The sequence below is a fragment of the Bufo bufo genome, chromosome 8 (genome assembly GCF_905171765.1).
Source record: "Bufo bufo chromosome 8, aBufBuf1.1, whole genome shotgun sequence".
Lineage (NCBI taxonomy): Eukaryota > Metazoa > Chordata > Amphibia > Anura > Bufonidae > Bufo > Bufo bufo.
The window spans coordinates 5,299,781-5,327,275 of NC_053396.1; the positions used below are offsets into that span (position 1 = coordinate 5,299,781).

General features: G+C 45.5%; 1 protein-coding gene across 1 annotated transcript in view; it reads right to left on the reverse strand.

Moving 5' to 3' along the window:
* MED27 (mediator complex subunit 27) overlaps positions 1 to 27,495 on the reverse strand; it is a 124,964-nt gene that overhangs the window by 12,273 nt on the left and 85,196 nt on the right. The window contains exons 5-6 of the mRNA XM_040405934.1: positions 6,894 to 7,001; positions 758 to 799 (exon numbers count right to left, since the gene is read on the reverse strand). Of these exons, the coding sequence (XP_040261868.1) occupies positions 758 to 799; positions 6,894 to 7,001 (150 nt within the window). The remainder of the gene's footprint in view (positions 1 to 757; positions 800 to 6,893; positions 7,002 to 27,495) is intronic.

A 27,495-nucleotide genomic window follows, 5' to 3' on the forward strand; every position in this document is an offset into this window, starting at 1 on the left:
TCACAGACCATCTCCCTTCAGGACTCCAGGAAAGCTGGGTGATCATACCTGTGGTTTGGCTGCCATCCAGCTTTCCTAAGAACAGATACCAATAAAACGCACAGCAACTTTGTCGCTTTCTTCTCTTCTGGCCGGGAGTGCAGGGAGAGACGCGTCTTGGGAGCCGAAGGTCTCGTGAGTTCAGTAAGGAAATTACTTCATCTCCGGTACAAGATTCTCCAGACGGCGTCTGGGTAGGGGGGGGGGCGGGCGTACGGCGCACAGCGAGACGCGCTGCTCCCCGGACCCCTCCGGCGCGGCGGCCCCGCCATAAACAAACCTAATAAGATAGTTCTGCTGACGCAGCGAATATTGGGGAACAGAGCAGCAGGATAATTTCATCTCGCTCTACCGGGGCCACAGCTGGCGGGGAAGAGGTCTCCCAAATCTCCGAGACGAAGGACGGCGGGTCTGTGCTGGTAATAGAAGCACTTCTGTATTATCAGATGCCAGATTAAAAGGCCGAACCACAGAATTATAAAACATGGCTTCCGTCTCCCAGAAACAGCACCACCCCTGACCATGGGTTGAGTCAGGTACTGCAGCTCCACTGAAGGGAACGAGGCTGAACTGCAGTACCTTGCACAACCTGTGGACAGGTGTGGCGCTGTTTCTGGAGGACAGCAGTCATGTTTTAGGACTTTTTATGCAGTGTTATAGCTTTATACTGGGGTATCTGGGCAGGCGAGGTCGGTCAGGGCACGTCTGCTGCTCTTACCTTTTGGAAGACTTGATAGTTGGACTTCGACCATATGTCCAGCTGAAAGAAGAGAAAAGAAGGGTGAGAGGCGGTCACAAGCATAACGTATGGGGTCCTGCACCGTTACACTGCGCCCCTGACTTCCAGTGCTCCGGCATAAAGGGGGACTCTGAGCACATACTAAGCGGAGAACAGGACGGGGCTGCAGCACCGGGCAGAGGACGGAAGAACCACCCTGCGAGCCCGGCCCGATGGAGGAGCAGAAACTGGAGCCGAGCGCTGGAGAACGGGCCGCTGCGGGCAGTATGCCAAACCAGTGCCCATCATACACACTGCAGGAGTGGTGCCCAGAGGCTATATACACCCCGCTGTACTGGTGCTATATACACTGACCTATGGCTGCCCAGATACTATATACACCCCGCTGTACTGATGCTATATACACCCCGCTGTACTGGTGCTATATACACTGACCTATGGCTGCCCAGATACTATATACACCCTGCTATACTGATGCTATATACACCCCGCTGTACTGGTGCTATATACACTGACCTATGGCTGCCCAGATACTATATACACCCCGCTGTACTGATGCTATATACACCCCGCTGTACTGGTGCTATATACACTGACCTATGGCTGCCCAGATACTATATACACCCTGCTATACTGATGCTATATACACCCCGCTGTACTGGTGCTATATACACTGACCTATGGCTGCCCAGATACTATATACACCCTGCTATACTGATGCCATATACTGTATACCCTGCTATACTGATGCTATATACACTGACCTATGGCTGCCCAGATGCTACATACACCCCGCTATACTGATACTATATACACTGACCTATGGCTGCCCAGATACTATATACACCCCGCTGTACTGATGCTATATACACCCCGCTGTACTGATGCTATATACACCCCGCTATACTGATGCTATATACACCCCGCTATACTGATGCTACATACACCCCGCTATACTGATGCTATATACACCCTGCTATACTGATGCTATATACACCCTGCTATACTGATGCTATATACACCCCGCTATACTGATGCCACATACTGTACACCCCGCTATACTGATGCTATATACACCCTGCTATACTGATGCTATATACACCCTGCTATACTGATGCTATATACACCCCGCTATACTGATGCTATATTCACCCTGCTATACTGATGCTATATACACCCCGCTATACTGATGCTATATACACCCCGCTATACTGATGCTATATTCACCCCGCTATACTGATGCTATATACACCCCGCTATACTGATGCTATATACACCCCGCTATACTGATGCTATATACACCCCGCTATACTGATGCTATATTCACCCTGCTATACTGATGCTATATACACCCCGCTATACTGATGCTATATACACCCCGCTATACTGATGCTATATACTGTACACCCTGCTATACTGATGCTATATACTGTACACCCTGCTATACTGATGCTATATACTGTACACCCCGCTATACTGATGCTATATACTGTACACCCCGCTATACTGATGCTATATACTGTACACCCCGCTATACGGATGCTATATACACCCTGCTATACTGATGCTATATACTGTACACCCTGCTATACTGATGCTATATACTGTACACCCTGCTATACTGATGCTATATACTGTACACCCTGCTATACTGATGCTATATACTGTACACCCTGCTATACTGATGCTATATACTGTACACCCTGCTATACTGATGCTATATACTGTACACCCTGCTATACTGATGCTATATACTGTACACCCTGCTATACTGATGCTATATACTGTACACCCTGCTATACTGATGCTATATACTGTACACCCCGCTATACTGATGCTATATACTGTACACCCCGCTACACTGATGCTATATACTGTACACCCTGCTATACTGATGCTATATACTGTACACCCTGCTATACGGATGCTATATACACCCCGCTATACTGATGCTATATACACCCTGCTATACTGATGCTATATACACCCTGCTATACTGATGCTATATACTGTACACCCTGCTATACTGATGCTATATACACCCCGCTATACTGATGCTATATACTGTACACCCTGCTATACTGATGCTATATACTGTACACCCTGCTATACTGATGCTATATACTGTACACCCCGCTATACTAATGCTATATACTGTACACCCCGCTATACTGATGCTATATACTGTACACCCTGCTATACTGATGCTATATACTGTACACCCCGCTATACTGATGCTATATACTGTGCACCCTGCTATACGAATGCTATATACTGTACACCCTGCTATACTGATGCTATATACACCCCGCTATACTGATTCTATATACACCCTGCTGTACTGATGCTATATACACCCCCCGCTGTACTGATGCTATATACACCCCCCGCTATACTGATGCCCTATGGCTGCTCAGATGCTACATACACGCACATGTACTGACGCCATACTACAAGGTAGCAGACCCCGGCCGTGTGACTACAGGCCTCCTCGGAGCCTCTCCCACCGCCTGGCGTACACCGGGCACTGGAGTGATGCCACCTCCACAGCTAGTGGTTTTGTGAAATTGAACCAATTCCTAAATTTTCCAAATAATTATCTTTATTCCCCATTTACGTCATAAGTTTTAACCCAAGTTGCCCCTCCCCCACCTGCCGGGACCACGCGACGTCCTCCCGCGTATTAGCATAGCGGGGCAGGATGCCATTTTTTTTTTTTGAAGGTCGTCCGAAGGATTTCAAAGTCGATAAACGAATCGCAACCTTCCGTGCATCTCATATCAAACAGTGACGGTGCCAGCCCCTATTATAGAAATCAGATGCGCCCCCTCCCCGCCGGAGCGCCCCCCCACCCCAGACAAGTTCTACGCTCGGCTTTGAAGTGGTAGGGAAGCAGGGATCAGAAATTACCCCAGAGACGGCTCTGGTGATCTTTGAAGCTCGGCTTTGATAGCTTTGTGCTTTTCACTTGCCGAGGTTCGGAGGATGTGAGCGGCCGCTGACGCGGGGTAATTAATGAAGCCGTAGTCTGAACAGACGACAAGAGGATTCAACGAGGGCGCTTACGCCTTCTAACTGCTACACAGACGAGGACATGCACTACAGAGCCCAGGAGGGACGGCAGGGGCCCCGGAGGAGCTGTCAGGATAAACGCCCTCGCTGCGCAAAAGAAACAAAGCAGTAACAATGTATCAGGTCCAGGGGATAAAGACTAGGGCTACACGTTGTGCTGTGGTCACATGACTATTTCAGAAGGAGATTTGGTTGCGAGACGGTTAGGCCGGGACTAAATGGCGACTTAGGTCTCATGACACGAAGATCAAGACAAGTAATGATCGGGAACGTGAAACGCAACAGTCCGGGAAAAATTGAAACGCGCTGAATATTTGGTCACAAGCAATGTAAAATCAAGACCGCAGCCATATCGCACTGTAAAATAGATGCCGACAAATCGCGAACGTTTTCAAGCAACCAACCTGTATGTGGTCGCACGTAGGTTTAAATATTGTCGCAAGTGAGTTACGGTCCCACACGAATCCCATTGATCTCAACTCTGAAGTAGTCTCGTGGGAATCGCGATTAAAAAAAATCCAGCAGGATTCGGACTGTTGACGACCATTTCGCGGTTGCAACACTTGCGACATAAATGGATCTGCCCCTTTAACCCCTTTGTTTTTTCCTCCCTATGTTCCAATAGCCATAACATTTTTACATTTTCCGTTCACATAGCCATATGGGGGCTTATTTTTTACGGGATAAGTTGTATTTTTAATGGCATGTCTTGTACTGGGAAAAACGGAGGAAAAAAAAAAATATATTTGTAGAGTTAAATTGAATAAACCCCACCATTCTGACAAGGTTTTCGGGGTTTTGATATTCTGGCGTTCATTGTGCGCTAAAAATGACACTATTTCCTTCTTCTGTGGTGCAATACGATTATCGTGATACCAAATTTGTAGGGTTTTTCTTATTTTACAACTTTTACAGTGTACACTGCGCAGGATTTTTTTTTTTTCATATTTTAACAGTTTACGGACGCGGTGATACCGATTTTTTTTTTATTGTTTATATATTTTTATATGTAACATTGGGAAAGAGATTTAAAATTTTTATATTTTTTTTAACTTTTTTTTACAATAACTTTTAGCCCTTAGGGGACTAGAACCTGCGATCTTTTGATTCCTTGTGCCATTCACAGTTGGGGCTCAAGCACAAGGCAAATTGCGGATCTGCAAAACACAGATACCGGCCGTGTGTGTTCCGCGTTTTGCGGAACGTAACGTCCTGCCCTCTGTAAAGCGGTCCTATCCTTAGAATAGGACATGTTCTATTGTTTTTTTGCAGGGCTGCAGAACGGACATACGAATGCGGACAGCACACGGGTGTGCTGTCCACATCTTTTGTGGCCCCACTGAAAGTAATGGGTCCCCATCCGATCTGCATGTTGCAAAACTAAAACCATGGTCATGCGTGTGAGATCTGTTATGGTGAATGGGTTCGGCCTCTCTATCTGCTGAGTTGTGCCTCGTGCACAGCTCAGCAGGCAGATTACCATGACAGGCCAGGGAAGCTTCAGCAGGCTCCAGGCTGCCATGGTACGCGATCGGGAGCTCCAATCGGAAGGCAGAGGGAGCCGCATCCCTCTGCCTAACCTCACAGATGCCACAATTGATGTTGAAAGCGGAATCTGAGGGGTTATATGACTGGTTTCAGCGCCATCGCCGATCACGGTCAGTGTGGCCGGGTGCCTGCTGTATTATAAGTACAGGTACATCAGGGTGGCAGAAGAGGTTAAGGGGCACTTCCCTTGTAAAGCTGTGGAAAACTCTTTTTTTGACATTTCTTTGTTATATCTGTTTCTGGGAACGCTGGGTTACCACAAATCACCCAGTATGTGACTACCTGAAAAGGATAACAAAAATCTGATTAATAAAGCAGGACTGGTTGCTAAGGACAATCCACATGACAACCTCCTACGATACATTGTAACTAGGAAACGTACCCACAGCAACCAAACTGTTCACACTGCGACAGCATTCTGCATTGCTAATCAGATTTTTCTAAAAACATGGAGCTATAATGCGCAGTGTAGGCAGACTATAGGGGTATTACTGAAGGCTGCACGGGTCACGGGATGGCGATCGCTCCCCTCATTACTGCTGACTTCATTATTTATGCGCTTTTCTCGGCACTGCGCCGGTGAAACATCTGCATGCTAACAAGGTCTTGTGCGGAGCCCTCTGCTCGTTAGGATGTGGCCTTTGGGTCTGAAGAGCATTGTTTGCGCTGTAATCAGTCGGGGAACCTGATCCTCATATTAATGTCCGTGCAGTGAACCTGGTGCGCAGTATGGGTTAACCTCCACACCAATTAACCCTTCCTGATCAAGCAGTGTGAATGGCAGCAAGTCCCAGGGATGGGCAGGCGACTTTACCGGCTGCTGCTTTGTCATTTCCAGCGCCTCGGATAACCGCAGATGATCCGCAGCTGCATTATGGGTGTGCGAGGGGTTAACACGAAAAGCCAATTACATGAGCACAGTCGGCTGTGAAAACCAAATTAATTTATTAGCTGTTCCAATGTTCCGGCGGACAGGAACCGATCCTTTTTTAAAAAAAAAACATATTCATCTGTTCCCGTCTGCCCTTTTTGCTCGTCAATAATTTTCGGGAGTGAATATCCCCGAGTAACCCCGATCTGACCATTACGTGCGCACTGGGAGCGGGGGGGGGGGGGGGGCACGGGTGCTGGGAGCTCTGTAAATATCACAAGCGCCTCGGCCAGGCATTGTTTGCTGTGGCTCACCGCGACCTCCCGATCCAGCAACCGCCGATGCCAGCAGAGACCTGGCAGGAGGCCGCGCCGCGTCACCTCGGCGTTTAGGCACACTTCTCCATCTGCATGCTACTGTTCTTTGCCGTTTCAGCGGTGCCCACTGTGAGACCTGCAACCGCCTAAAAGCTACACTTGGGCCCCAAAACCCCCAGAGCACGGCGTGATATAACTTGCAAGGGACGGGTGAGGGGCAGGACAGATTTTTTTGCCTCAGCTAAATGAAAATGATATTAGTGGCTGGTCTTGGCGCCGGCCCTTTAAGAAGGTCACATGATCTCACCTTGCCGTCCTCGGTGTAGACGTTCTCGTTGTAGCCCTTCACGATGGTGCGGTCGATGAAGAGGCTGCGCATCACCACAATCACCTTCAGCACTTTGCCCAGGGTCACCTGCAGAGAGAGAAGCGGGGAAATAGCAGAAAGGCTTTTTTTTTTTTAAAGATCTCTGCTTGCTGTCAATGAATGGCAACAGCCTGATTTACATCCAGAGGCTGAAAACCTGTTCTAACTTAAAGGGGTATCCCCACCGTAATGGTATAATCCTAGAATATGCCATACTTATTATGATGGGGGGGGGGGTGTATCCGACATCAGCGGTAAACCGGCGTTGTGGCCCCTTCATTCTCAGGGGGGTTGGAATGGCAAATACTAACAGTAGGTCAGCACTTCATGGGATGGAATGCCCCTTTAAGACCTCTGACAGCTGAGGATTTGTTACAATTGTGTCCATTCTGGACAATACGTGAGCTCACATGTTACCTGCACTGATACATTGTAACGAACTGTCTGGACAGAGGACTGTCTAGACTGGATACAAATGTACCAAACTCAGCTGTCGGATTAAGGCAAACAAGAATGCTCCCATCCACTGACAGCAAGCGGAGATATTTAAGAGGGATAACATTTTTATACAAGATTGCCTCCAGTCTGTTGGTCAGCACACACACCTCTCCAGTTTGTTACAATGTACCAGCGCAGGTTTCCTGGTCTATAAGCCGAGTATTTGAGGACGGGCATCCCAGATCTAGATGGCAGATGAATTGGCGGGTGAAGTATCGTTGTTTGGCAGACATGACATCTATAGGACTGGCACCGGGATGAAGGCCTGATAGAATGGGCTGCCTGGCATGTCAGTGCCACCTGCCTGAGTGGACTGTGTAGAGGCGCCAGGGCAGACGGGCAAGGTCTGCATTGGGTCACTAGCTGTACGAACGGCTGCTGAACATTGTTGGCAAAGCGTGTGCCCAGATGGCAGATGGTAGGGCTCACACCGAGCAGATAAACTGTGCTGGAAAAACCATCAACGATTGCCTTAGTAACCCAACGCCGAGTCTACCTGCCAGGAGAAGGGGCATAGGGCGCAGGAGTGTGCCGCCTGCTGTACCCACCATACTAGCCATAGATCCACATCTGTACGGGAAAAGGGACGGAACAAAAGAAACTCCACCCGAAGACGGACTTCTAAACTGCAGCTAATCTAAATGAGCGGAGCTGCAGTGCAAAGCATGGGAGACCGAATGGCAACCCAAGCCTCTGATAACACAGGAGGTGGATTTTTAAGCTACGTGAGACTCCAATAGACAAGAGTCATGGTTACCAAAAACGTAAATGTCGCAGCTAATGTGAACGAGTGGAGTGTCCCGGCAGTGCCCTCCACCATGCCCACCCCCCTCGGTCTCACTGCAGGACAAGTACGCAGGTGGCACAGAGATGTCTCCTCATCAGGGCATGTAATGGGGTGTGACAAAGCTGTGACAGGTCGACATCTTCTGAAAGCCCCAGACACAAGAGAAGAAAAACTTCCCCAACCTCTCGCGAGAGGGAACCTGAAACAGAGAGGTGGCCGAACCGCCCGCAGCGCCAGCCTCCTGCCCGACGCCCTGGCACCAGCTGCAAGTCACCAAACACTTATCACTGCCGCCTCTTTCCAGACCTCCTAGGTCAAGGGGGTGCCACAGCCAAGATCCGTCTGTGCCCCCCAGGTGACGCTGGATCATGCCACCACACCCTTACCACTTAGGACATTGTCCTGGTTATTATGTGCCCCCCACCATGACCATTTGGTTCACTCCTCTGTAATTTCTTTGCAGTGCCAGGGTCAAACCACCGGCTAGAAAGGGGGAGTCATCCTAGATGGCGCCCCCTCTCTTCCATAGTAAATACCCCCTTGCTGAGTTGGCATTACAGCTGGCACCTTCTCAGCATTTTATTGCATTTGAGAGATTATAAAAAAAATCTTCATTATTGTGGTCTTCAGGCTCCAATCAGGAGAGGGGGGCATCATGTAAGGTAACTAAGAGCCCACGAGACACAATAGAGGGGTGCTTCCCATCACCCCCCACACATTAGGGAACCATGCCAGGGGATTGATACGAATGAGTGCTGAAATGGGCACAACCGCCAAGCTTTCTATCGCCAAATCTATAACGGCAAGTCATTTTATCGCAGACAATGTCTCCTTCAAGGGTGTGTCAGTGTATACTGCAGCTCTGGAATTCTATTCCAAAACCAGCTCAGGCTGACGGCCATGTTTGGCCATGCTTCATGTCTCCCCTCTTGGCGGAGCTGCAGTTTGCAATGGGTTAATCGTCAGGGAAGCGCTGCTAACTGGATGCCAGCAGAAGATGAGGAAGCGCTGACAATACCGGGGGGATCGCCCGTGTTGGGCCGCACTGTACTCATTAGATTGTTTTACTACAAAGCAATGAATTTCAAGAGCTCGGCATCCTTGGGGGAAAGCTCTAAATCCCTATTAATAAGGAAACAATGCCCCCCGGCCCCCCGCCCGGCGCTCACCTGCCGCCTCCATCACCGGGAACATCACAGCCCCTCATATAATGAATGCAATTAGGAGAAGTCTCCATAAGATTAATAAATAACATCAAGTCCTTGAATCGTCCTCCTCGGCCGCGCTTGGAGCTGCGGGGGAGGTCGGCACCCAGCTTTCCCAGACTCCCGAGATGCAAACTTGACCAGCCGGGCGGCAGCACCAGGGACGCTCCTCATCTTTCAGAATGAGGGCCTCATGCCAAGGAAGGGGGTCACTCAGGCTTATCCTGTAACCTGGGGACGGGTGGCATCCATGGCTTTGTAGTGCTCTAAGTGGCAGAGAGGGGGGCTCTACTTTCAATTCGGCCCAGCACAAGTGCCAGCTTTTAGTATGGGGTGCACCCTTCACATTGTACGAGCTGTGGGCGTTCTGTCCTTAGGTCCAGGATTGGGAATGAGCCACCCTACAACTCATGGACAGGAGAGGAGAGGCGTGCTCCCTAATGTCTCCGGGGGGCGCTCTGCCCCCAGCATTGCCCTTCACTCATCTGTAAGGGGGGGTTCCTCCAATGTCGGATGCCCTGCCCTGGTCCCCAGCGGGCGCTCTACTTTCAGTGCAGGCTGCTTTGCCCTTCTAAATTGGACTCATTTCGCTCTTTAGCACACGGGTCCAATCTTTCCTTCACCCTTCAGTAAAGGAGGGTGCTCTGATGGTGAGCACCCTGTCCTTCAGCAATCGCTGGGTGCTCTGATGGTGAGCGCCCTGTCCTTCAGCAATCACTGGGTGCTCTGATGGTGAGCGCCCTGTCCTTCAGCAATCACTGGGTGCTCTGATGGTGAGCGCCCTGTCCTTCAGCAATCTTTGGGTGCTCTGATGGTGAGCGCCCTGTTCTTCAGCAATCGCTGGGTGCTCTGATGGTGAGCGCCCTGTCCTTCAGCAATCACTGGGTGCTCTGATGGTGAGCGCCCTGTCCTTCAGCAATCACTGGGTGCTCTGATGGTGAGCGCCCTGTCCTTCAGCAATCACTGGGTGCTCTGATGGTGAGCGCCCTGTCCTTCAGCAATCACTGGGTGCTCTGATGGTGAGCGCCCTGTCCTTCAGCAATCACTGGGTGCTCTGATGGTGAGCGCCCTGTCCTTCAGCAATCACTTGGTGCTCTGATGGTGAGCGCCCTGTCCTTCAGCAATCGCTGGGTGCTCTGATGGTGAGCGCCCTGCCCTTCAGCAATCACTGGGTGCTCTGATGGTGAGCGCCCTGTCCTTCAGCAATCACTGGGTGCTCTGATGGTGAGCGCCCTGTCCTTCAGCAATCGCTGGGTGCTCTGATGGTGAGCGCCCTGCCCTTCAGCAATCACTGGGTGCTCTGATGGTGAGCGCCCTGTCCTTCAGCAATCACTGGGTGCTCTGATGGTGAGCGCCCTGTCCTTCAGCAATCACTGGGTGCTCTGATGGTGAGCGCCCTGTCCTTCAGCAATCACTGGGTGCTCTGATGGTGAGCGCCCTGTCCTTCAGCAATCGCTGGGTGCTCTGATGGTGAGCGCCCTGCCCTTCAGCAATCACTGGGTGCTCTGAAGGTGAGCGCCCTGTCCTTCAGCAATCGCTGGGTGCTCTAGCTTCAATGTGGCAAAGGGTTTGCTCTATCCGCCAGAACCGGCTGCTTTGCTCTTCAGAACAGGGGCTCATTTAGTCATTTATGATGCTGGGTCAATCTTTCCACCCCGCAGTAGAGGCGGGTGCTTACTACAGCCATCACTGGGAGCTCTACTTTTAGTGTGGGAAAGGGGTGTCCTGCCCGTCCGTACACGCTGCCCTTCATTCCTCAGTACAGAGGGGGTTCTCCAATAGTGGGCGCCTTGCCCTATGGCCATTACTAGGTGCTCTACATTCAGGGTGGTAAGGGGGTGCCCTGCCCCATCAGTACATGCTGCCCTTCACTCTGCAGTACAGTGGGGGTTCTCCGATAGTGGGCGCCTTGCTCTATGGCAATTATGTGGCGCTTTACATTCAGGGTGGTAAGGGGGTGCCCTGCCCCATCAGTACATGCTGCCCTTCACTCCTCAGTACAGTGGGGGGTTCTCAGATAGTGGGCGCCCACTTTCAGGGTGGTAACTGGACTTCCTGGCTGTCAGTATATACTGCCCTTCACCCCTCAGTATGGGGGCGCTCTACCCTTCATCTCGGCTCCATATTGTGAACCCTTGCAGACCGCACCCCTCGATGGCCGGCCATAAACACTGAGATCCCTGCATGCAGATGGCTGGACTCTCCGCGAGTGAGCGCGCTGAGTTGTGCGCGATTACCGCTATCCCCACAATGTCAGACAAGGACGATCCGCACTTTCGTCAGATGAGACAGAACAAGGGGAACGCGCGGCACAAACTACAGCGGGATCGAAGGAGCATTCACAGCCCTAGGAGTCACTTTGAAGTGAAGAAAATGTGAGGTGTTGAAATATTAATTAAGAGCACATTACAATGTGTTCCTTCAGAACCGGGGAGAGCGCCGCGCGGCTCGCGGAACTTTCAAGGAAGTGGCGATGGCTGGAGATTCCTCCTGGTCGCTAAATGGCCTAATTATTTCCAGAACACCTCTCGTCTGACGAGGAACAGTCGGAGAAAAGTTTGGCTGGCTGGCTTTGGGGCTTGTGCGTTCCTTAAACTTCGGTGACACTGACGTTCCCGGGGGAGAGGATGGCGTTGGCGGCTATAAATATACATCTGGATACATCAGTCTCTGTAATGAGGACCAAGCAATTACCTCTCATCACCGCGAAGATGACTAGAACGGACCTGCCTGCTGTTTCTCACCGCCCTACAAAATCAATTCCACCTTAAAAAGGAGAAATCCATCTACTGACATGGAGGTCCGAGAACCGAGACCGCCATCGATTCAAAGATCATCGGGTTCTGCTGCAAGAACTGTTGGATACGCCGGCACCTGCCTCTCCCTGCAGCTTAAGTAAGAAATTCCACCTTAAGGCTCCACGCACACGACCATATTTACCCGCCTCCGTTGTGGACGCATTCATTTCAACAGAGGCACAAAAAGCGTGGACAGCACACGGTGTGCAGTCCGCATCCGTAAGTCCGATTCGCTGTCCCGCAAAAATTTTTTAAAAAAAGTAGAACACTTACTATTCTCATCTGTTTCAAAGAGAACGCGAGATACACACAGCCGGAATCCGTGTTTTGTGGACTGCAAAAAAGACAAGGTCGTGTGCGTGAGAAGGAGACAACCACCATTACTTCACTTCCAATATAAGGATCTTAAATGTCCACAGATTCCAAAAATCAAGGGTCCTCCATAAAGAACCCAAGCCCTTTGGCCTGTCTGTTGCTTCTTGAACAACCAGCGCAGAAAACAATTCCATCTTAAAAGGAGAATTCCACCTTAAATAATTTTTTTCACATCAAACACCCACAAAACTCCTCTTCTTTTAACTCCACAGTTTAGGCCTCTGCAACCTCCATTTCATGATAAACTACAAATCCCAGCATGCACTGGCAAAGACTACAGGGAATGCTGGGAGATGTAGTTTCCCAAAAGCCAAGGATAAATACCCTGATTATACATTGGCCGTCAGTAATCGCCAGTGTTCGGCCGCGCACAGTCCTCTGCTTGAGCCGCATTAATGGCGACGGCCTCCTGAGCGCAATAAAGAAACTTTCCTGGTTGTGTCTTAAACTTGTTCCGTCGATAGCCGGTGAGACGGCCCTTCGCTTTTTAATATTTCGCCTGTAGGACGTGAGCCAGCGCGACCTTGATGTGGAACATTTTAATTCAAATCAATACGCGAGCAAGGTCATTTTAAAATTCAATTAATATGAATGAAAATGTATGCCGCGCCATTCCTGCAGGAGGACGAGCAAACGGGCAAAACCTGTTTATTTTTATGTTGTTTTATTCATTTTTTTTATGTAAAAGGAAGAAAAAAAATAACAGATAACGAATATCAGAATCTTATAATTGTCACATAATAATCCAATACAAATCTACTGAATGTGAAACATAAGAGACAAAGGAAAGTACAAATATATGCACCTAATGCTGAAAATACTATAATACCGCCTCCTATGTACAAAAATATAACTACTATAATACTGCTCCTATGTACAAGAATATAACTACTATAATACTGCTCCTATGTACAAGAATATAACTACTATAATACTGCTCCTATGTACAAGAATATAACTACTATAATACTGCCTCCTATGTACAAGAATATAACTACTATAATACTGCCTCCTATGTACAAGAATATAACTACTATAATACTGCCTCCTATGTACAAGAATATAACTACTATAATACTGCCTCCTATGTACAGGAAGATAACTACTATAATACTGCCTCCTATGTACAAGAATATAACTACTATAATACTGCTCCTATCTACAAGAATATAACTACTATAATACTGCTCCTATGTACAAGAATATAACTACTATAATACTGCTCCTATGTACAAGAATATAACTACTATAATACTGCCTCCTATGTACAGGAATATAACTACTATAATACTGCCTCCTATGTACAAGAATATAACTACTATAATACTGCCTCCTATGTACAAGAATATAACTACTATAATACTGTCCCCTATGTATAAGAATATAACTACTATAATACTGCCTCCTATGTACAAGAATATAACTACTATAATACTGCTCCTATGTAGAAGAATATAACTACTATAATACTGCTCCTATGTACAGGAATATAACTACTATAATACTGCTCCTATGTACAAGAATATAACTACTATAATACTGCTCCTATGTAGAAGAATATAACTACTATAATACTGCTCCTATGTACAAGAATATAACTACTATAATACTGCTCCTATGTACAAGAATATAACTACTATAATACTGCTCCTATGTACAAGAATATAACTACTATAATACTTCTCCTATGTACAAGAATATAACTACTATAATACTGCTCCTATGTACAAGAATATAACTACTATAATACTGCTCCTATGTACAATAATATAACTACTATAATACTGCTCCTATGTACAAGAATATAACTACTATAATACTGCTCCTATGCAGAAGAATATAACTACTATAATACTGCTCCTATGTACAAGAATATAACTGCTATAATACTGCTCCTTATGTACAAGGATATAACTACTATAATACGGCTCCTATGTACAAGAATATAACTACTATAATACTGCCTCCTATGTACAAGAATATAACTACTATAATACTGCTTCTATATACAAGAATATAACTACTATAATACTGCTCCTTATGTACAAGGATATAACTACTATAATACTGCCTCCTATGTACAAGAATATAACTACTATAATACTGCTCCTATGTACAAGAATATAACTACTATAATACTGCTCCTATGTAGAAGAATATAACTACTATAATACTGCTCCTATGTACAAGAATATAACTACTATAATACTGCTCCTATGTACAGGAATATAACTACTATAATACTGCCTCCTATGTACAAGAATATAACTACTATAATACTGCTCCTATGTACAAGAATATAACTACTATAATACTGCTCCTATGTAGAAGAATATAACTACTATAATACTGCTCCTATGTACAAGAATATAACTACTATAATACTGCTCCTATGTAGAAGAATATAACTACTATAATACTGCTCCTATGTACAAGAATATAACTACTATAATACTGCTCCTATGTACAGGAATATAACTACTATAATACTGCCTCCTATGTACAAGAATATAACTACTATAATACGGCTCCTATGTACAAGAATATAACTACTATAATACTGCCTCCTATGTACAAGAATATAACTACTATAATACTGCTCCTATGTAGAAGAATATAACTACTATAATACTGCTCCTATGTACAGGAATATAACTACTATAATACTGCTCCTATGTACAAGAATATAACTACTATAATACTGCTCCTATGTAGAAGAATATAACTACTATAATACTGCTCCTATGTACAAGAATATAACTACTATAATACTGCTCCTATGTACAAGAATATAACTACTATAATACTGCTCCTATGTACAAGAATATAACTACTATAATACTGCTCCTATGTAGAAGAATATAACTACTATAATACTGCTCCTATGTACAAGAATATAACTACTATAATACTGCTCCTATGTACAGGAATATAACTACTATAATACTGCTCCTTATGTACAAGGATATAACTACTATAATACTGCTCCTATGTACAGGAATATAACTACTATAATACTGCCTCCTATGTACAAGAATATAACTACTATAATACTGCTCCTATGTAGAAGAATATAACTACTATAATACTGCTCCTATGTACAAGAATATAACTACTATAATACGGCTCCTATGTACAAGAATATAACTACTATAATACTGCTCCTATGTACAGGGATATAACTGCTATAATACTGCTCCTATGTACAGGAATATAACTGCTATAATACTGCCTCCTATGTACAAGAATATAACTACTATAATACTGCCCCTATGTACAAGAATATAACTACTATAATACTGCCTCCTATGTACAAGAATATAACTACTATAATACTGCTCCTATGTAGAAGAATATAACTACTATAATACTGCTCCTATGTACAGGAATATAACTACTATAATACTGCTCCTATGTACAAGAATATAACTACTATAATACTGCTCCTATGTAGAAGAATATAACTACTATAATACTGCTCCTATGTACAAGAATATAACTACTATAATACTGCTCCTATGTACAAGAATATAACTACTATAATACTGCTCCTATGTACAAGAATATAACTACTATAATACTGCTCCTATGTAGAAGAATATAACTACTATAATACTGCTCCTATGTACAAGAATATAACTACTATAATACTGCTCCTATGTACAGGAATATAACTACTATAATACTGCTCCTTATGTACAAGGATATAACTACTATAATACTGCTCCTATGTACAAGAATATAACTACTATAATACTGCCTCCTATGTACAAGAATATAACTACTATAATACTGCTCCTATGTAGAAGAATATAACTACTATAATACTGCTCCTATGTACAAGAATATAACTACTATAATACGGCTCCTATGTACAAGAATATAACTACTATAATACTGCTCCTATGTACAGGGATATAACTGCTATAATACTGCTCCTATGTACAGGAATATAACTGCTATAATACTGCCTCCTATGTACAAGAATATAACTACTATAATACTGCCCCTATGTACAAGAATATAACTACTATAATACTGCTATGTACAAGAATATAACTACTATAATACTGCCTCCTATGTACAAGAATATAACTACTATAATACTGCCTCCTATGTACAAGAATATAACTACTATAATACTGCTCCTATGTACAAGAATATAACTACTATAATACTGCTCCTATGTAGAAGAATATAACTACTATAATACTGCTCCTATGTACAGGAATATAACTACTATAATACTGCTCCTATGTACAAGAATATAACTACTATAATACTGCTCCTATGTAGAAGAATATAACTACTATAATACTGCTCCTATGTACAAGAATATAACTACTATAATACTGCTCCTATGTACAAGAATATAACTACTATAATACTGCTCCTATGTACAAGAATATAACTACTATAATACTGCTCCTATGTAGAAGAATATAACTACTATAATACTGCTCCTATGTACAAGAATATAACTACTATAATACTGCTCCTTATGTACAAGGATATAACTACTATAATACGGCTCCTATGTACAAGAATATAACTACTATAATACTGCTCCTATGTACAAGAATATAACTACTATAATACGGCTCCTATGTACAAGAATATAACTACTATAATACTGCCTCCTATGTACAAGAATATAACTACTATAATACTGCTTCTATATACAAGAATATAACTACTATAATACTGCTCCTTATGTACAAGGATATAACTACTATAATACTGCCTCCTATGTACAAGAATATAACTACTATAATACTGCTCCTATGTACAAGAATATAACTACTATAATACTGCTCCTATGTAGAAGAATATAACTACTATAATACTGCTCCTATGTACAAGAATATAACTACTATAATACTGCTCCTATGTACAGGAATATAACTACTATAATACTGCTCCTTATGTACAAGGATATAACTACTATAATACTGCTCCTATGTACAGGAATATAACTACTATAATACTGCCTCCTATGTACAAGAATATAACTACTATAATACTGCTCCTATGTAGAAGAATATAACTACTATAATACTGCTCCTATGTACAAGAATATAACTACTATAATACGGCTCCTATGTACAAGAATATAACTACTATAATACTGCTCCTATGTACAGGGATATAACTGCTATAATACTGCTCCTATGTACAGGAATATAACTGCTATAATACTGCCTCCTATGTACAAGAATATAACTACTATAATACTGCCCCTATGTACAAGAATATAACTACTATAATACTGCTATGTACAAGAATATAACTACTATAATACTGCCTCCTATGTACAAGAATATAACTACTATAATACTGCTCCTATGTACAAGAATATAACTACTATAATACTGCTCCTATGTACAAGAATATAACTACTATAATACTGCTCCTATGTACAAGAATATAACTACTATAATACTGCTCCTATGTAGAAGAATATAACTACTATAATACTGCTCCTATGTACAAGAATATAACTACTATAATACTGCTCCTTATGTACAAGGATATAACTACTATAATACGGCTCCTATGTACAAGAATATAACTACTATAATACTGCCTCCTATGTACAAGAATATAACTACTATAATACTGCTTCTATATACAAGAATATAACTACTATAATACTGCTCCTTATGTACAAGGATATAACTACTATAATACTGCCTCCTATGTACAAGAATATAACTACTATAATACTGCTCCTATGTACAAGAATATAACTACTATAATACTGCTCCTATGTACAAGAATATAACTACTATAATACTGCTCCTATGTACAGGAATATAACTACTATAATACTGCTCCTTATGTACAAGGATATAACTACTATAATACTGCTCCTATGTACAGGAATATAACTACTATAATACTGCCTCCTATGTACAAGAATATAACTACTATAATACTGCTCCTATGTAGAAGAATATAACTACTATAATACTGCTCCTATGTACAAGAATATAACTACTATAATACGGCTCCTATGTACAAGAATATAACTACTATAATACTGCTCCTATGTACAGGGATATAACTGCTATAATACTGCTCCTATGTACAGGAATATAACTGCTATAATACTGCCTCCTATGTACAAGAATATAACTACTATAATACTGCCCCTATGTACAAGAATATAACTACTATAATACTGCTATGTACAAGAATATAACTACTATAATACTGCCTCCTATGTACAAGAATATAACTACTATAATACTGCTCCTATGTACAAGAATATAACTACTATAATACTGCTCCTATGTACAAGAATATAACTACTATAATACTGCCTCCTATGTACAAGAATATAACTACTATAATACTGCTCCTATGTACAAGAATATAACTACTATAATACTGCTCATATGTACAAGAATATAACTACTATAATACTGCTCCTATGTACAAGAATATAACTACTATAATACTGCCTCCTATGTACAAGAATATAACTACTATAATACTGCTTCTATGTACAAGAATATAACTACTATAATACTGCCTCCTATGTACAAGAATATAACTACTATAATACTGCTCCTATGTACAAGAATATAACTACTATAATACTGCTCCTATGTACAAGAATATAACTACTATAATACTGCCTCCTATGTACAAGAATATAACTACTATAATACTGCTCCTATGTACAAGAATATAACTACTATAATACTGCTCCTATGTACAAGAATATAACTACTATAATACTGCTCATATGTACAAGAATATAACTACTATAATACTGCTCCTATGTACAAGAATATAACTACTATAATACTGCCTCCTATGTACAAGAATATAACTACTATAATACTGCTCCTATGTACAAGAATATAACTACTATAATACTGCTCCTATGTACAAGAATATAACTACTATAATACTGCTCCTATGTACAAGAATATAACTACTATAATACTGCTCCTATGTACAAGAATATAACTACTATAATACTGCCTCCTATGTACAAGAATATAACTACTATAATACTGCTCCTATGTACAAGAATATAACTACTATAATACTGCTCCTATGTACAAGAATATAACTACTATAATACTGCTCCTATGTACAAGAATATAACTACTATAATACTGCCTCCTATGGACAGGAATATAACTACTATAATACTGCCTCCTATGGACAGGAATATAACTACTATAATACTGCTCCTGAGTACAAGAATATAACTACTATAATACTGCTCCTATGTACAAGAATATAACTACTATAATACTGCCTCCTATGTACAAGAATATAACTACTATAATACTGCTCCTGAGTACAAGAATATAACTACTATAATACTGCTCCTATGTACAAGAATATAACTACTATAATACTGCTCCTATGTACAAGAATATAACTACTATAATACTGCTCCTATGTACAAAAATATAACTACTATAATACTGCTCCTATGTACAAGAATATAACTACTATAATACTGCCTCCTATGTACAAGAATATAACTACTATAATACTGCTCCTATGTACAAGAATATAACTACTATAATACTGCTCCTATGTACAAGAATATAACTACTATAATACTGCTCCTATGTACAAGAATATAACTACTATAATACTGCCTCCTATGGACAGGAATATAACTACTATAATACTGCCTCCTATGGACAGGAATATAACTACTATAATACTGCTCCTGAGTACAAGAATATAACTACTATAATACTGCTCCTATGTACAAGAATATAACTACTATAATACTGCCTCCTATGTACAAGAATATAACTACTATAATACTGCTCCTGAGTACAAGAATATAACTACTATAATACTGCTCCTATGTACAAGAATATAACTACTATAATACTGCTCCTATGTACAAGAATATAACTACTATAATACTGCTCCTATGTACAAAAATATAACTACTATAATACTGCTCCTATGTACAAGAATATAACTACTATAATACTGCTCCTATGTACAAGAATATAACTACTATAATACTGTTCCTATGTACAAGAATATAACTACTATAATACTGCCTCCTATGGACAGGAATATAACTACTATAATACGGCTCCTATGTACAGGGCAGTATAATTTTTGCCTGCCCTGGAGTAACATCTGTATCTTTCGGGTAAGGATCCATGCACTGTGCAGAGTAAGGTTCTGACGCCCGCACCGGTGCCCTCGTTCTGGGTCTGCAGCTCTCCTGCGCACTGGAGTTTGACGAGTCTTGTTAGTAAATAGCAGGAGAGGTTGCAATTAAGCCATTAGCGGTTAGAGTAAACAGGCTTTCTAATTAGTTTCTTTACCGCGATGCTTTGGCGCGGCTCTTGGCATTTACCTTTCATTAATCTAACTTAATTGCAAGAGTGCATGTTTCGAGAGAAAAGTCAACACGGGCAGCGGACTCGGGGCACAGGCTGGCGAGGGCTATTGTGCTGGGTAAACACCACTGGCAGCAATTATTCCTTTCTCTTTCCGTAAGGTTAGTGAAAGGTTACAGGATAGCGGTTGCTTTCACTTAATGAGCCGTGATACGGGCGGTATACTCTGCGCAGATGGCCGGGGATGAGCGCAGCACAGGCAAGGTTATACGCTGCGCCCCCTGCGGGTGGCACCTGGGTGGGAGTGTGACGTCTGCCCGCTGCTATAAAGAACATGAAATGCGGGTTGGTTTTCCCCGCTGCATGTGAATGGGGTATAAAAGCCTGAAAATGTGTACGAGCCCCTGAAACTCCCGTAGCTGGAGGTGGTGGTGGGCAGCGATCCACGGCACTGGGAACACGCCAATACAGCTGCTTCTGGCAGAGAAGGAAACACAGACCTGATATTTCCAGGAGATAAGCGGCGCCGTCACTACAGACATAGACCCCCAGAGACCCCCGTCTGTAATGTTCATAGGTCCTACTAGGACAAGTCCTTAAAAAAGGAAAATTGCAACTTTCTAACAGGTTCTGCGTTTCATTTTATTTTCAGTTTCAAGAACTCTGCTTGCTGTCAGCTGGAAAACAAAACGTGCACTGACCTAGCCCCGCTAACACAGGGGCAGAGCTTGACCCATCGTGACTGTACCAGACCATCCGCTGACAGCAAGCAGAGATCTTGAACATGGCAATGCCATTTAGGAAGTGGCAGATATTTTTATTACAGGCTGATGAGATTTTTTTTGCCCCCCCCCTTCCCCGGAGCGGTGATGTCCCGACTTGAGGATGGCGCTGGGGATCATCCGCCGCTCCCCTGGCATGGCGCCCGTCACCAGATCCTGCGTCTATACGGGCATAGCACATGGCATTCCACCGCTGACTGTAACACCCGTCCCTTTAATGTGACTGGCTGCTGTAACCTTGTCAGGCGCAGGTAGCGGCTGTTAACAGGAGCGCAGCGGCGCGGCGAGCTGTGATCTCATGCAGAGTACGAGCGGGGCCCCCGCCAGGAGGAATGATTTAATTACATGTGCTGCAGGAGCCGTCTCAGTGTGCCGCTCATTAGTAGACATTAGCAGGGTCGGAGCCACACTCTTAATGACGCCCGGGTGTGAGGGAGACTATCGTTTTAATGTCGTTCGCGCGTGGCACCCTTCCGAGCCATTTTACGTCATGGAAGCAGCCATCTTTCTGCTTATGCATATTACAGAAACGTTGCGGTGTTGTCCATAGCAACCGCAAAATTACAAATACTAAATATATTGTAGCGTCTCAGTATCTGGTGACATGCAGTTACCATCTGACCACCAGGTGGCAGCATTCTTATAGAGAAGTGCAGGAGGTATAGGGTACCAGGAGAAGTCACAGACTGGTCCACGGGCTCATCCGTCACCACCGCCGCCATCACTATATGTATTGTAATCCCCCTCTGGGATGATGGACGGCTCCGCTCCCATGAAACCTACAGGCTGCTGCTAGTTAAGCCCGTCCTTGACCCGATGTGGGCTCGTAGTACGTGACAGCTCCGCAATCAGTCACAATTATACAAACCGCACTGAGCAGTTTACGGATCCTTCTACTGACCGCCAGATGCAGATGTCACTAGGCTATGCAGATACGGGCAGGGTAGGTACCACTGACCTCTAGTGAATACCCCTCACCAGGGTAGGTACCATTGAGCTCTAGTGAATGCCCCTGGGCAGGAGAAGTACCAATGGCCTACAATGAATGCCCCTCAGCAGGGTGGGTAGGTACCATTGGCCTCTAGTAAATTCCACCACGCAGGGTAAGTACCATTGGTCTCCAATAAATGCCCCCAGGTAGGGCAGGTACCACTGGCCTCTAGTGAATAAACCTAGGCAGGGTGGTACCATTGGGCCCCAGTGAATGCCTCTCAGCAGGGTAGGTACCATTGGCCTCTACTGAATGCCCCCGGGCAAAGTATGTACCATTGGCCTCTGGTTAATGCCCCCGGGCAGGGTAGGTACTATTAGCCTCTAGTGAATGCCCCCGAGCAGGGTAGGTACCATTAGCCTCTAGTGAATGCCTCCTCAGCAGGGTAGGTACCATTGGCCTCCAGTGAATGCCTCCTCAGCAGGGTAGGTACCATTGGCCTCTAGTGAATGCCCCCGAGCAGGGTAGGTACCATTGGCCTCTAGTGAATGCCCCTGGGCAGGGTAGGTACCGTTGGCCTCTAGTAAATGCCCCTGGGCAGGGTAGGTACCATTGGCCTCTAGTAAATGCCCCTGGGCAGGGTAGGTACCATTGGCCTCTAGTGAATGCCTCCTCAGCAGGGTAGGTACCATTGGCCTCTAGTGAATGCCTCCTCAGCAGGGTAGGTACCATTGGCCTCCAGTGAATGCCCCGAGCAGGGTAGGTACCATTGGCCTCTAGTAAATGCCCCCGAGCAGGGTAGGTGCCATTAGCCTCCAGTGAATGCCCCGAGCAGGGTAGGTACCATTGGCCTCTAGTGAATGCCTCCTCAGCAGGGTAGGTACCATTGGCCTCCAGTGAATGCCCCGAGCAGGGTAGGTACCATTGGCCTCTAGTAAATGCCCCCGAGCAGGGTAGGTGCCATTAGCCTCTAGTAAATGCCCCCGAGCAGGGTAGGTACCATTGGCCTCTAGTGAATGCCTCCTCAGCAGGGTAGGTACCATTGGCCTCTAGTGAATGCCTCCTCAGCAGGGTAGGTACCATTGGCCTCCAGTGAATGCCCCGAACAGGGTAGGTACCATTGGCCTCTAGTAAATGCCCCCGAGCACGGTAGGTACCATTGGCCTCTAGTAAATGCCCCCGAGCAGGGTAGGTGCCATTAGCCTCTAGTGAATGCCCCCGAGCAGGGTAGGTACCATTGGCCTCTAGTGAATGCCTCCTCAGCAGGGTAGGTACCATTGGCCTCTACTGAATGCCCCCGGGCAAAGTATGTACCATTGGCCTCTGGTTAATGCCCCCGGGCAGGGTAGGTACTATTAGCCTCTAGTGAATGCCCCCGAGCAGGGTAGGTACCATTAGCCTCTAGTGAATGCCTCCTCAGCAGGGTAGGTACCATTGGCCTCCAGTGAATGCCTCCTCAGCAGGGTAGGTACCATTGGCCTCTAGTGAATGCCCCCGAGCAGGGTAGGTACCATTGGCCTCTAGTGAATGCCCCTGGGCAGGGTAGGTACCGTTGGCCTCTAGTAAATGCCCCTGGGCAGGGTAGGTACCATTGGCCTCTAGTAAATGCCCCTGGGCAGGGTAGGTACCATTGGCCTCTAGTGAATGCCTCCTCAGCAGGGTAGGTACCATTGGCCTCTAGTGAATGCCTCCTCAGCAGGGTAGGTACCATTGGCCTCCAGTGAATGCCCCGAGCAGGGTAGGTACCATTGGCCTCTAGTAAATGCCCCCGAGCAGGGTAGGTGCCATTAGCCTCCAGTGAATGCCCCGAGCAGGGTAGGTACCATTGGCCTCTAGTGAATGCCTCCTCAGCAGGGTAGGTACCATTGGCCTCCAGTGAATGCCCCGAGCAGGGTAGGTACCATTGGCCTCTAGTAAATGCCCCCGAGCAGGGTAGGTGCCATTAGCCTCTAGTAAATGCCCCCGAGCAGGGTAGGTACCATTGGCCTCTAGTGAATGCCTCCTCAGCAGGGTAGGTACCATTGGCCTCTAGTGAATGCCTCCTCAGCAGGGTAGGTACCATTGGCCTCCAGTGAATGCCCCGAACAGGGTAGGTACCATTGGCCTCTAGTAAATGCCCCCGAGCACGGTAGGTACCATGGGCCTCTAGTAAATGCCCCCGAGCAGGGTAGGTGCCATTAGCCTCTAGTGAATGCCCCCGAGCAGGGTAGGTACCATTGGCCTCTAGTGAATGCCTCCTCAGCAGGGTAGGTACCATTGGCCTCCAGTGAATGCCTCCTCAGCAGGGTAGGTACCATTGGCCTCTAGTAAATGCCCCCGAGCAGAGTAGGTACCATTGGCCTCTAGTGAATGCCTCCTCAGCAGGGTAGGTACCATTGGCCTCTAGTAAATGCCCCCGAGCAGAGTAGGTACCATTGGCCTCTAGTAAATGCCCCCGAGCAGGGTAGGTACCATTGGCCTCTAGTGAATGCCTCCTCAGCAGGGTAGGTACCATTGGCCTCTAGTGAATGCCCCTGTCCAGGGTAGGTACCATTGGCCTCCAGTGAATGCCCCGAGCAGGGTAGGTACCATTGGCCTCCAGTGAATGCCCCAAGCAGGGTAGGTACCATTGGCCTCTAGTGCATGCCTCCTCAGCAGGGTAGGTACCATTGGCCTCTAGTGCATGCCTCCTCAGCAGGGTAGGTACCATTGGCCTCTAGTGAATGCCCCTGTCCAGGGTAGGTACTATTAGCCTCCAGTGAATGCCCCGAGCAGGGTAGGTACCACTGGCCTCTAGTGAATGCCCCCGAGCAGGGTAGGTACCATTGGCCTATAGTGAATGCCCCTGGGATGGGTGCTGACCGTTTCCCTGGCATTCACCGTTCTCTACAATGTATCAGATTGATGTGAAAACTTGTGCAAATCCTGACAAACCACAATCGTCCAAGTTCTCCCCGTGACAATAACCCCAAACAGCGGACGTCTTGTAAATGAGGTGCAGCGGGGTCCTCGGGGGTCCGCTCAGACGTCTCGGGCGGGTGCAGTCAGATCATCCACTCGAGAAGTTTGAGCGATGTGTCACATGTACCAAGGGATGTAATGAGGCCGGAGCGTGCACTATTGAGCGGGCAGCAGCGTCACTACTACACCGCGCGGGCGGGCGGCCGACTGCGCGGAGGGGACTCGCTTAACCCCGACAGCCCCACGATTGTGCACACTGTGAGAAGGGAGAATTGGGAGCCACCTGAAATTATAAATGTGGGGGGCACATCATAAGGTGGGGGAGGACTGGTACAGGGGGCTGACACCTCCGCAGAGATCCATCGCGGCTCGCCTCTCACACCATGTTCTGGCCTCATTGATAATTTAAGAGCTCCGGTTCGCTCTGATTTATAGCGCTGCGGATTAATCCTTTGTTCCCCGGGGGACATGATGAGGGCGACCTGTCCCCGGGAGCGTAAATAAGGTCATCAAAGACCCAGAGGACAGCACAGTGTAATGGAAGGGTGGGCGTCTGACCATGGACGGGGGTCCGTCCCACGATGGACTCTGAAGATGAATGCAGCAGCATCTAGACGTCTTGGGTTTGGCTCAGGCATCAGATTTGCAGTTCGGTCCTGCCGCCATCTTTGTTGGGGGCGTTCTTCACTCTTTGGGCCTCAGCAGAGGATATTGCTTTAGGGGCTTGTGAGCCCCCGACATTGTGATATCAGTTTAGGGGGGCTCTTTCCGTGGTTTGCTGATAGATCTTGACCTCAATCTCGCCCAACATCTCAGGGATGAACTAGAACCGCGACTGAGAAGTAATGGTTTAGGGTTGTCAGGAGACATAAGAGAGAGTTGTCAGGAGACACAAGGGTTGGGTTGGCACTTGGCAGACATGACAAAAGTAAGAATTTTTGGGTAAGGCTTGTTAGGAGTATTATGGGCCAGCGTTGTCAGGAGAAGAAAAGGTTCAGGTTGTCAGGAGAAGAAAAGGTTCAGGTTGTCAGGAGAAGAAAAGGTTCAGGTTTTCAGGAGAAGAAAAGGTTCAGGTTGTCAGGAGAAGAAAAGGTTCAGGTTGTCAGGAGAAGAAAAGGTTCAGGTTGTCAGGAGAAGAAAAGGTTCAGGTTGTCAGGAGAAGTAAGGCCTAGCGTTGTCAGGAGAAGTAAGGCCTAGCGTTGTCAGGAGAAGTAAGGCCTAGCGTTGTCAGGAGAAGAAAAGGTTCAGGTTGTTAGGAGAAGGGTTAGGGTTGTCAGGAGAAGTAAGGTTTTGAGTTGTCAGGAGAAGTAAGGGTTTGAGTTGTTAGGAGACGTAAGGTTTTGGGTTGTCAGGAGAAGTAATAGGGGTGTCAGACACATGACAAAATTAAGAGTTGGGGTAGTCAGGAGAGGAGAGGGTCAGGGTTGTCAGGAGCAGTAAGGGTGAGGAATAAAGTTTAGGGTCCGGTGAGAGGGACATGAATGTTGGGGTGTCCTTATAACTCAGATTTGCGCGCCGGCAGACGCCGCCTCCGTCCTCGCTCGTCATGTGAGTGTTGACACTAGAAATAACAGATAATTAACTACTAAAATATGTATATAACTGCACGAAATGTGTAAGAGGTAATAAGCAGCGCCCGCCGGCGCCTCCTCACCCGCACGCAGCACACACTGCTAAACACAGCACTCCGCGCGCCTCGGGGGGCGCTTTGATGTGCGTTTAGACCCCATCAGGCAGCGTCTGCCCCTCCCCCGTCAGTAACTTACTGCACACAACTTCCACTCTGTTTCTGAGTCTTTTCCCCTTCTTTCCTTCAGAGCAGAACTCTCCTGACATATTACTGTAGGACGGAGAGATTTTTCTTCAGGCTTCTCTGTGAAGTAT